Raw genomic sequence first — 11565 nt, 5'->3', positions numbered from 1 at the left:
TTGGCCTAAGCCCTGCTCAGCCCCTGCTTTGCACCAAGGCCAGGCCCAAATGCTCGTTCTATGGCCTCATGAAGGGGCTGTGCTCATTGATGGTGGCAGGGAGAGCATCCAGAGCGCTGCTGGGGTGAGGAGGGCAAGAGCTGCTGCGGGAAGAGGGGAGAGCTGTCAAGAAACCTGGAGAGGGGCTTGGGACAAGGGATGTAGGGACAGGCCAAGGGGAATGGCTTGAACCTGCCCGAGGGGAGACTGAGCTGAGCTCTGAGGCAGAAGCTGTTCCCTGTGAGGGTGCTGAGGCGCTGGCACAGGGTGCCCAGAGAAGCTGTGGCTGCCCCATCCCTGGCAGTGCTCAAGGCCAGGTTGGACACAGGGGCTTGGAGCAGCTGCTCCAGTGGCAGGGGTTGGGGTTGGAGCTGGAGGAGCTTTAAGGTCCCTTCAACCCAACCCATCCCACGGTTCTATGCTGACCCCAACCCCAGCATCACCTCCCCAAGAGCAGGGGACCCCCCAGCATCCCCCTGCGGCTCCAGCATCCCGGGTACCGCCGGGACACGGGCGCCACCTCGTGGTCACAGCGGGGAAGCGGCCGCAGCGCTGCGGATGGGGGAGCAGAGGGCTCGGGTCCATGCGGGGTCCCAGTGCCGGTGATGGGGGCAGAGGACCTCGGATGGTGGCGGTGATGGGGACACAGGTATCCGGTCTCACGGCTCCTGCTGCAGGTCCGTGGTGAGGAGCATGAAACCCTGTGGGAAACGGGGGTGAGATGGGGACAAGGGGGGTTTGGGGGGCACTGGGGGGGGGGGGGGGGGGGGGGGGGGGACGGGAGCAGCACCCACCTCCTGCAGCGAGAGCCGCGGGTTGAGCAGGCGGAGGCCGTGCGGGGTGGGCAGGGGGACACGGGCTTGGAGCCACTCTGTGGGGAGAGCAGAGCGTGAGGGGCAGCCATGGGGCAGCTGCAGGGGGACAATGGGGACAGCACAGGGACAGCACTCACTGTTGGCTCTGGGCACCCCGAAGAGCCTCAGCCCCAAGCTGAGCAGCGTCTCCAGCCTCTGCACCTGTGGGACAGACAGCCCTGAGCCCAGCCCGGGGCCCACAGCACCCACAGCACCCCCAGGGCCCACAGCACCCCCAGGACCCCGACCCTGCTGCCAGGGGATGCTGAGGACGAGGCTCCCCTGTCCTGTCCCTGTCCCCAGCGCAGACACTCACCTCCACCGGACCCACGTGTGATGTCACCTGCGCCACTCTGAGCCTGGAGGATGAGAGCAGGTGAGAGCCAGGGATGGGGATGGGTCCAGCTGAGGACCCAGCCGGTACCAGCGCCAGGGCAGCAGGGATGGGTGATACAGGACCCAGGGAGGAAAACAGCCACAGGTGGGGAATGTGGGTAGCTCCCGGGTATATCCATGGGGAGGCCGGAGCCAGCATTGGGCACTCACCCCTTCAGGCTCATGGTGGCCCCGAGCCTGTTCCCGGTGATGATTGGCTTCCCTGTCACATTGGCATCCTGCAGCAGGAGGTGTAGGAAAGCTCAGAGCAGTGCAAGCCTGCATCACCCAACATCACCCTGCATCACCCAACATCACCCTGCATCACCAAACATCACCCTGCATCACCAAACATCACCCTGCATCACCAAACATCACCCTGCATCACCCAGCATCACCCAACATCACTGCATCACCCAACATCACCCAGCATCACCCAACATCACTCTGCATCACCAAACATCAGCCTGTATCACCCAGCATCACCCAGCATTACCCTAGCACTATCCAGCATCACCAGCATCACCCAGCATTGCCCCATCTCCTCCACCACCCAGCACCAGGCACTCACGATGTCCAGCAGGAACACAGGGACACGGGTGCCATTGGGGAGCAGCACAAAGGCCTCAGCAGAGCCGAAGAGGGTCCCGTGCACAGCATCGGGGCGGCAGGAGAACAGCGGCTGCTGGCGAGCCCAGACCTGCAGCTCCATGGGCTGGTCTGGGAAACGCTCCTGCAGCTGAGGGGGGAGCAGGGCTGGGCTGGCACCGGCACCACCGGCACCAACCGGGGCTCCCGGCGGGTCCACACCACCCCCTGCCCTGCACATCCTGTCCCTGTCCTGCCTCCATCCCATCCTGCCTGCATCCCATCCTGCCTGCATCCAACCCCTGTCCTGCCTCCATCCCATCCTGCCTCCATCCCATCCTGCCCCACATCCCACCCCTGTCCCCGTCTCCCCATGTCCCATCCCACCCGCAGCCACCTGTGGGGTGAAGATCCCGAAGCTCTTGGTCTTCAGCTGGAGTGGGAACCTCCGCAGGAGCTGGAAAGCAGCAGAGGGTCATGGTGCTGGGGCAGGAGGTGCAGGGACCCCCCGAGGACCCCTCTGTGGGGCAGCTCTGCCAGACCCGTCCCTACCATGGCACTGGAGATGTTCCTGCGCAGGACCCCAGCTGTGAAGTAGGCGAAGGCAGCAGAGTTGGTGACGAAGTCGGTGACAGCCACGAGCAGCATGGGCTGGTGTGGCTCTGGCACCGGCAGCGGCTCCGGCAGCGACATGGGCAGTGCCAAAGAGGTTCTCTGCTGGTACTTGTGCACCCTGAAGAACTCCCCCTGTGAAGAGAGAGAGGTGAGGGATGGAGGGATGGATGGAGGGGATGGAAGAGTGGATGCAGGGGTGGATGGAGGGTGGATGGAGGAGATCGAGGGATGGATGGAGGGATGGATACAGGGGTGGATGGAGGGATGGATGGAGGGGATGGAGGGGGGGATACAGGGATGGATGCAAAGCTCAGCCCTGCTCCCCCTCTCTCAGCCCAGGGGTGATGTTACCTTGATGGGGATGTCCCCGTGCTCTGCTGTGATGTGCGGTGGCCCCAGCAGGGAATGGTCGATGGCAACAAAGGCATCCACCTGGGTGGACACTGCAGGGACATGGGGGAGGTTTTGGGGACTCGGTGCTACCCTGGGGTCACACAGACCCTGCAGGCACCAGCCCCCCCATACCCCCTGCCTGCCCCCCGGGCTCCTTCACACACCTCTCATTCGCTTCAGGGCATCCTCCAGCTTGAAGACACCTTCACGGAGCTTGATGCAGATCTGGAGGCAGAGCAGGGCAGTGGTGAGGCCATGGATGGGGGTCCCCACACCACTCCCTGTGCCTGCCATGGGATGGGGACACAGGGGCCGAGCACCCACCTGCTTGTTCAGCTCCTGCTGCAGGGTCCCCCGGAGCGGAGGTGCCAGGAGGTTGTAGAGCCAACTGTGGGGCAGAGCAGGGCCCTCATTACCGCAGCCCATCCCCACCCCACTGCGGATGGGGGGTCCATTGGGGTCCTGTGTTACCTGTGCCCACGGTGGAACCGCAGGTGCAGGTCTGTGCTGTGGGCATCACAGCCAGCGCTCCACAGTGCAGGGCGACCATCACCGTCCGCACTCAGCCCCAGCACTGCCACCATGGCCATGTCCTGCACGTGGAGCTCCAGGGAGCCACTGTCCTGGCTGGGGAGGGAGGGGTGAGCATGGGCACAGCAGTGCCCCCCCAGTGCCCATCCCCATCCCCATGCCCATCTGCATCCCCATCCCCATCCCCATCCCATCCCCATCCCCATCCCCGTCCCCATCCCATCCCCATCCCCATCCCCGTCCTCGTCCCCATCCCCGTCCCCATCCCATCCCCATCCCCATGCCCATCCCCATCCCATCCCCATCCCCATGCCCATCCCCATCCCATCCCCATCCCCATCCCCATGCCCATCCCCATCCCCATCCCCATGCAGGACTCACACAGCCCCCAGGCGCGCTCCCCACTCGGCGCTGAGCCGGATGCGGGCACCCTGCACCCTCAGCCTCAGCCCCACGTCCTCAGCAAAGTCCACACTGGAGTCATTCAGCTGCAGCTCCTGGATGTGGATCCTGCACAAGGATGGATCAATCCTGCGGCTGCATCCGGACACAGCCGGGATGGGGACACGGATGGGACAGGGACCCCGTGCGCAGCTCTTACCGGGGTACAGTGTAGGTCAGCGTCCCCAGGACTGGGATGCGGTAGGAGCCCTCCAGGTTCAGCTCATGCTCCTTCTGCAGCAGTGACTGGAGCAGCTCCATCCCAAAGCGCCGGCCTGGGGCAGAGCAGGGATGTGACACCCGGGAAGGGGTTTGGGGTACCCAGGATGCTGGGAAGGGCACAAGCAGGGCCAGGACAGCAACACCAAGGATGGTGTTGGAGGGGCTGTACCCACAGATGGGGGGCAGACACCTACCGAATTCCAGTGCCCTCCGGGTCAGCCGGGCTGTGATGCCAGGGGTGGTGCCGGGGTTGGTGCTGGGGTTGGTGCCAGGGTTGGTGCCATGGTTGGTGCCAGGGTTGGTGCCAGTGATGGGTGCGCAGGTGCTCAGCAGGAGCAGGAGGCAGAGCCCCATGGGCCCCATAGAGCCCTGGGAGCGGTGCTGGGAGCTGGAGGCTGGAGCAGAGGATGCGGCCATGGACACTCAGCTGGGCAGAGACCCCATTGCCGAGCACCAACTGGGGCTTATATGGGGCCAGGCTTACATCAGATCCTGCACATATGTGGGGCCACCGCAGCGCTCGGGCACTGAAAGCCCAGCCTTGCCCAATGCGTGACTCAAAGGGGAAGCCGTTTCCCCGTTGTTTCCCACCCGTGGGAGCAAGGGACAGGCAGGGTCCCACAGTTGTGATGCCAGCCCCGTGCCACCAGCCAGGGCTCCCCATAGGGACCCACAGCTCCATAGGGGCACAGAGACCTGCCTGGGCCATGGTCCTGAGGGGCTTTGGCTGTGCCGGGACTGGAGGTGATGGAGGAGTAGGGGGATGGAGAGAGTTGGTCCCAGGACAGAGGGAGCTGCACTGGTGGGGCAGGGCTCAACCCACTCGCACTGGGGAGCAGTGGGAATGGCTCTGGGGACCCTGCACTGGGGCACCCGATGGTCAGTGGGGTCAGGGCGGCTGCGGTGCACTGGGAACACTGGGGCAGGCAGAGCAGGAGCAGAGCTGGGCAATCCCCTCCCAAAGCCGCAGGAGGAGCTGCTTGTGCCACTGCTGGAGGGACCATCCCAGGGGTGAGCCCCAGGCCATGGCCTGTGGTTACCGAGGCATCCAGGGGTCCCTCCATGGGGCCAGGGCTCCACCCCACACCATGAGGGGACACAGGGCCCATGGCCAACCTCAGCGCTGGGCACTGCTCCTTTATGGACCCCTCAACAGCTGCTCCCGCTCGCCTGGGACCCCCAGTACCACCAACCATGGCTGCAGCGACAGCCACGGCCACCAGCAGCATCCCAAAGGCCAGCGCTGACCGCAGCCACCAGCCCCATGCCCACTACAGCCCCTCCATCCCCAAATACCCCCCCCCGTGCACCAAGACTCACCATGGGCAGTGGCCGCAGTGCCCCATTCCATGGGAGCCACAGGTCCCACCGCTGCTCGCAGCTCTGCCATGTCCCCGGGGCCGTACGTGGCACTGACCAGCTCTGACACCCATGTCCATAGCAGGGTGGCCGGGCTGGTTGGACCAGGACGTCACCAGCTCCCCGGCCCCTAATCCCTTCCGGGATGAATCAGGCCCCACAAAAACAACCGGGGAGCGGTTGGGGTGCAGGTGGCCGCAGGGCTGGGCCCTCCGGGGCATCCTGGTGTGGCCAAATCCGGGATCCCGGCACGTGGCAGCTGCTGAGCCCTGCTCCGAGCCTGTCCCGGCGGTGCCAGTCCTTTGGCAACGCTGCACCCCATGCCCTGAGCGGGTGATGGCCGAGGTTCGGCCATGGGGCACACGGGGTTCGGCCATGGGGCACACGGGGCTTGGGCAGGGGTCAGGGGCTGGATGTGGGGCCCAAGAGCCCAACTCCCCACGGCTGCAGCCGGAGCCTCCACATTTACCAGCACTGAACGGGGCAAGGACGGCTCCGGGGGGGGGAAGAGCCCCAAGACCCCCACGAGCAGAGCCCCCAGGTCCCGTTCGCCCCTCACCGGGGCCCTCCTGGGGGGCGGTCCCGGCCGGGGTGTGCAGTGCGAACGGGCACCGGGAGAGGGACCCACGGAGCTCCGGAGCCGCCATGGATGGGAGCTGGGGAGTGAGGAAGGGACAGCAGTGGGATGGATGATAGAGGGGAACCGGGGGGTGAAGGAAGGGACAGCAGTGGGATGGATGATAGAGGGGAACCGGGGGGGTGATGGAGGGAAGTGGTGGCAGCATCACAGGGGGAGTGATGGAAGGGACATCATCCACAGCAGCCTGGAGCCCACAGCGCTCCATGTCCCACAACCACTGTGTCACAACCAGGACAAGCAGGGCCCCAGCTGCCCAAATCACCTCCCCCTGTGCACCCCCTGCCAGGTACCTGCTGGGCTGGGGAGCCCGAGAGGGCAAACACACACACACACGGAGCTGTGAGCATGCCATGGACATGGGAACACACACAGGTGACCATGGAGAGCCACACACACCCCTGCAGCCGGGATGTGTAACCCCTGCAGCCGGGATGTGCAGCCCCTGCCAGCCCCGAGCCCCGGCTGCAGGACCCGGGGGGCAGGAAGGGTCCCACTGAGGCAGCTCTGGCAGCAGGAGCCCCCCATGCCCCTCAGGAAGGTCCGTTCCCAGCTGCGGCAGGAGGCAGCTCAGCCCCGAGGTGTTTGTGAGTCACAGAGCTCAGGTCAGAGCTGCTGCCCTCGGGGTTGTGCAACCCCTGATGCAACTTCCTTGTCCCGGAGCTCGTCCGGCCCCAAAACCAAACCAGAACCGCAGGGGCTGTACCCTGGCACCTGCACCCACTTTCCCTTGGGGCAGTGCAATGGGAGCATCACCCACAGCCTTACACCCCAGCACAGCCCCAGGGGCACTGCAGGTCCCTGCTGGAACTTGGTGCAAGGACAGGCCCGTGCTGCACACTCACTCTCATGCAGATACTGGGACCCCACAGTCTCCAGGTGGGCACCGAGCCCTTCACCCAGCTCCCAGCACCATCCCCTTCCCTGGCATCATCCCATCAAGGTGCCCACACAGGAGAAACACATCCCAGAGCTGCTGCAGCTTCCTACTGCAGAATCCAGGGTTCACCGACCCCAGCAACCCGTGTTTGAGCCTGGGAGCGAGGGGGGAGCAGAACATGGAGCACACACGGGGTAGCTGCCTGGGGGGACAGTGCTGAGACAGGTCCCACAGCAGCAGCACTGGGGGGACTGGCACCAGTCCACGGGGGACTCCAGCATCCACCAGCCCACACTGGTCCCGACAGGATCCCCCAGTTTCATGCTCCCCGGGGGCTGTCTCCAAAGCCCAGGGACTGGGGGGGAAGAAGCAGAAACGTGAGTGGTCATCAGGGCTTGTTTAATAACAAAACTCCAGCTATTGTAGAACAATATTCTCCAGCATCATTGTAATATACAATACGGGGAATGCTCTCAGCAATCTGAGAAGGATACATCGGGCAGCACCCCCGGCCCGGGCTGCGGGGGGATCCCCCGGGGGGACCCGGGATGCAGGCGGCCACGGTCCCGGGATGTCCGCGGCGGGTCCGGAACGGTGTCAGCGGCAGAGGATCCGGTCGGCAGCGGGGACGCACGGAGCCTGCGGGAGAGGAGGGCGAAGAGGGCGGTGAGAGCCGGCGGGGACGTCCCGGGATGGAAGGGGCAGGAGGAAGAGGCACCCCCGGGGCTGATAAAGCGCAAGGGGCTCGGGGAACGGGTGCCGGTACCGGGGGGTCCGCACTCACCTCGGGGGACTCCCCGGCGGCTGCGGGGCGGGGGGGGCCCAGCTGCAGCGCCAGCTGCAGGTCCCAGATGTAGTCTATAACGTGCTGCAGCAGCTCCACCTTGGACACCCTCCGGTGCCGCGGCAGGGTCGGGACCAGCGCCCGCAGCCGTGAGTAGCAGCCCTTCATGTCGTAGAGCAGCGCGGCCGCCGCCTGCTCCGCCGCTCCCGGGGACACCCCCGGGCCCGGCCCGCACCGGGCGGCCTCCCCCGGCCGCACTGCCTTCAATGCGGCACCAGCACCTGCGGGCAGCGGCGAGGGGGCAGCGGCAGCGACCTTCATAGTGCGGAGCACCGGGAACCGACGGGCGGAGGGACCCTGCGGGCGGACAGCGGAGCCCGAGCCCCGCAGCGCCAATTATAGCGTGCGGCCGGGCGAGGGGCGGGGCCACGGGGAAGCGGCGGAGCCAATGGCAGCGCCGCTAGGGGAGGGGAGGCCCCGCCCATTCCATTCATGCTCTGCCGAAGGGCAGCGCCTTAAAGGGGCAGCGGCCGCGGGGGGACCCCGGGGTGGGGGCTCCGGTGGGTGCCGCCGGTCCCACCGCTCCTCCGCCGCCGCCGTGGGCGATCCCCCCGCGATCCCCCCCCGGGGTCCGGCTCCCATAGCCCCGCTCGCCCCTCGCCCCCTCCCCCCCACCCCATCCCCGGCCCCCCCCCAGCCCCCCCGACGGCCCAGACCGTGAGACGCCAGGGCCGTGACGTCACCCATTCATAAAACCCCGCGCGCTGTCAGCGCGGCGCCTCGCGGGCGGTGCCCATGGCGACGGGGGCGGGACGGGAGGGGGGGGGCAGCGGGACCCCCGCGGGGGCACCGGGGAGCCCCGGACCCCCCGGACCCGGTTCGGTCCCACGGGCCTGCCCCGACTGCACCTGGGGGGGGGCGGGGTGCAGCTCGGGGAGGTACCGGGAGGGGGTCCCTCCGGGGACCGTGTGAAGCCGGTCCCTGCCCTCCAGGGCTCCCGATCCCGGCGGGCATTGCTCGGTATCCCGCACCTGCGGGGCGGTGCAGGCAGCGCCCACCGGGACAGGGAGCTCCGGGGGGGACCCTGAGCGGGATCCCGATACCACCGGAACAGCGAGGAACGGAGCAGGAGGAGCAGATAGAGCTGGGCCTCTGGAGCCAGGGGTGTGTGCGGGTGTGCACAGGGACACACGTGTGCACACATGGAGACATGTCCATCACACCTGCACACCCCCCCGATGTATAGACACACTCACACACATGCACAGACATGTCCATAAGTGGCAGCGTGGCACGGGTGCAGGCACACACACGTGCACACACTCAGATACACACATACACAGATACACTCGTGTGCTCACCGATGCGCTCTCATGTAGCTCACATGCACCATGCGGGTGCTGAAGCAGCCCCCACTGCCCCATATGTACCCCCAAGACTGCACTGCTGCATTGTTGGGCTCTGCCATGAGCAAAGCTGGTGCAGGGCCAGGGCACCCAACAGTGCAGCTCCAATGAACCCTGGCCCTGCGGCAAGGCAGGGCTGTCAGGGTGGGCTGCACCACGGCAGCGGCACGGAGGTGATGGCACCCTCATAGTGGCTTGGCCACGGGCACCTTGTGCCCTTCTTGGCTGGAGAATGCATCACGGGAACCAACCCCAGTGTGGGTGCAGGGGCACACAGCATCCTTCCTTGTGGTCTGTGGGCCACCCTCCCGTGCTGGCCATGCTCAGACCGGCTTCAGGGAGCCGAAGGCCTCCCCTCTTCTTCCTCCTCTGGTTGTGGGGCAGCAATGCTGGGGCTGTCCCTCCTCCCGCAGTGCTGGTGGTTCCCAGGGTGGGCACAGCGCTGGGGTCACCCCCTCCATTCAGTGCTTGGCGGAGGGGCCGGTGCTGCCCGGTTCCCACCGCGGCTCTCAAAGCTGCCTAATTAGCCCCCATCTGACAGCGGTGGCCGGGCCGCGGCAGGGAGGCCGAGCACATTGTGCACAGGAATGCCTTTCAGAGCCGCACCAACAATGCGGCCCCAGCAGCGGCCACCCCGACGGGCAGCGCACCGGGCCCGGCCCCGCTGGCCACGGAACACGGGGCCGATGTGAGCTCGGTACGGGCAGAGCCACCCGGGGTACCCGCTGTGCGACACCCTCACTCCATCCCTCCGATGGGATGCTGGGGTCGGGGATGCTGCTGTGGCCGCAGGATGCTGCCCTGGCCACATCTGGCGGCCGGTCCCGGCCAGCGCAGCCGGCGGTGTCCAGCAGGACGGATCGCTTCATTTCCATGTCAATTCTGGGAACGGGGCTGGCGCTGCGGTAACAGCGGCCCCGGCCATATGGTGCCGGCTGAGCTGTGTGCAGCCGGGGGGCGGCTGCTTCGAGCCGAGCTGGGGTTGCCCGGCAGCAGGAGCACATCAAAGCCCCCCGGCCGCCCCCCGCCCCGCAGGGACCACACAGGGCACGGCCACGCCAGGCCGGGCAGGGGCCGCCGGGGATGAATGTGCCACGGTGGGGATGGGGACAGGGGACAGCCGGCAGCCCAGCGCCTGCAGCACCGCGGCCCTGTGCATGGGGACACCATGGTTAAGGATGGGGGCCCCCCAATGAATGGGATCCCCAAACGGGGGCTGCTCCTGTGCTGGCTCCATCCAGGTCCTCTCTTCCCACTGGAGAGACACACACACACACCCTGGGATACACACCCCCTGCCCTGGGGCTCTGCGGAGCCTCCAGCCCCTGATCCCGCAGGATGGTGCTGAGCAGGGCGGCAGATGTGAGCCGGAGCCGCCGGCACAGCTGGAGCAGGGCTGAGGCCTGAGAAAGCCCCTGAGCGTTCCCCTCCCGTCTTCTCCCTTCCCGTTCCCAGCTCCATCCGCTGCAGCCCAGACCAGCTGGAGCCAGGCGGCCCTTCCTGGGATTTATTCCAGCTTCCTGCCCCTCCTCGCCGGCCGGGGCTGCGCCTGCTCCCGGCTGTTTCCTCTCCCCATCGCAGCCGCCGGCCGGGCGCCACCGGCAGGACCCCGGGACCCCCACCAGGGCCGGGCATCCCCAGCCCTGTGCGAGGAGACACAGGGGCTGCAGCACCCGCTCCCATCCCACATGTGCTCCAGCTGTGTCATGGGGGGGGTCTACAGGGCTCTGGGGACAAGCATCCCCCTTGTCCTCCCCTGCCCCAGGCACCAGCACTCCCAGCTGTGAAACTGCCATCCCACTCCCTGGCATTTGCATCCAGGGTGCTCCCTGCACGCTCATCCCATCTCATTATGATCCCAATGCAATCCCTGGCAGGACCTAGCCATTAGAGGAAGATGCCCAGGAGCAATCTCATCCCACCCCAATGCAATCCTTGGCAGGAGCTTGGCATGCGAGGAGGATGTCCAGGGGCTCCCCTGCCCCAGAGGCCATGGTGGGATCACCCCAAACCCCCCACTGCCGGCAGCAGGATGCGCTGGCTCCACTCCCTGGATGCAGGTTTCCCACCGGAGCCGGCACCTTTGTACTTCCGCACCCTCCGCACCGGAGGGACCCTGCGGTGAGAGGAAGGTGGCCCATGGCAGGAGGAAGGAGTCCCAGCAGCCTCCCAGACACGGTGGAGCCGCTGGGATGCAGCAGTGCCATGAGCCCAGGTGCAGCGGGCAGTGGGGCCAGGCCGACGCCAGCGGCTCCTCGCAGGGCCCAGCGCGCTTCCTTCCTCCCACCATTCCCGGCTATGGGGCCGGGCAGGGTGAGGGTGACCCCGAGCTCCCCTCCAGCCTTCCGCTCCCTGCAGCCCTGGGGATGCTCCTGGCTCTCTGCTGCGCTCCCACCGCACGTATGGGCTGGCACCGGCTGCCTGGAGCTGTGCAGTGGAGT

General features: G+C 66.8%; 2 protein-coding genes across 2 annotated transcripts; both read right to left on the bottom strand.

The window, feature by feature from the left end:
- Nucleotides 1–415: 415 nt before the first annotated feature.
- On the bottom strand, nucleotides 416–4475 carry LOC101869241 (bactericidal permeability-increasing protein-like). The gene is made up of 15 exons (XM_034066580.1): nucleotides 4253–4475; nucleotides 3997–4111; nucleotides 3777–3905; nucleotides 3336–3491; nucleotides 3189–3252; nucleotides 3029–3089; nucleotides 2823–2914; nucleotides 2409–2603; nucleotides 2254–2313; nucleotides 1840–2007; nucleotides 1440–1507; nucleotides 1210–1252; nucleotides 992–1055; nucleotides 834–910; nucleotides 416–740 (listed from the first exon to the last, which is right to left on the bottom strand). The coding sequence occupies exons 1-15, from the start codon at nucleotides 4473–4475 to the stop codon at nucleotides 699–701; spliced, it is 1557 nt and encodes a 518-aa protein (XP_033922471.1). The 3' UTR covers nucleotides 416–698.
- Nucleotides 4476–7316: 2841 nt separating this feature from the next.
- ID1 (inhibitor of DNA binding 1) lies at nucleotides 7317–8074 on the bottom strand. Its single transcript, XM_034067062.1, has one exon. It carries the CDS (start codon nucleotides 8037–8039, stop codon nucleotides 7323–7325), a length of 717 nt encoding a protein of 238 aa, XP_033922953.1. The 5' UTR covers nucleotides 8040–8074; the 3' UTR covers nucleotides 7317–7322.
- Nucleotides 8075–11565: the final 3491 nt, after the last annotated feature.

The sequence above is a fragment of the Melopsittacus undulatus genome, chromosome 10 (assembly GCF_012275295.1).
Source record: "Melopsittacus undulatus isolate bMelUnd1 chromosome 10, bMelUnd1.mat.Z, whole genome shotgun sequence".
Taxonomy (NCBI): Eukaryota; Metazoa; Chordata; class Aves; order Psittaciformes; family Psittaculidae; genus Melopsittacus; species Melopsittacus undulatus.
Note: the sequence above shows the minus strand (reverse complement) of the source record. Positions and strands in the feature narration are given on the sequence as shown.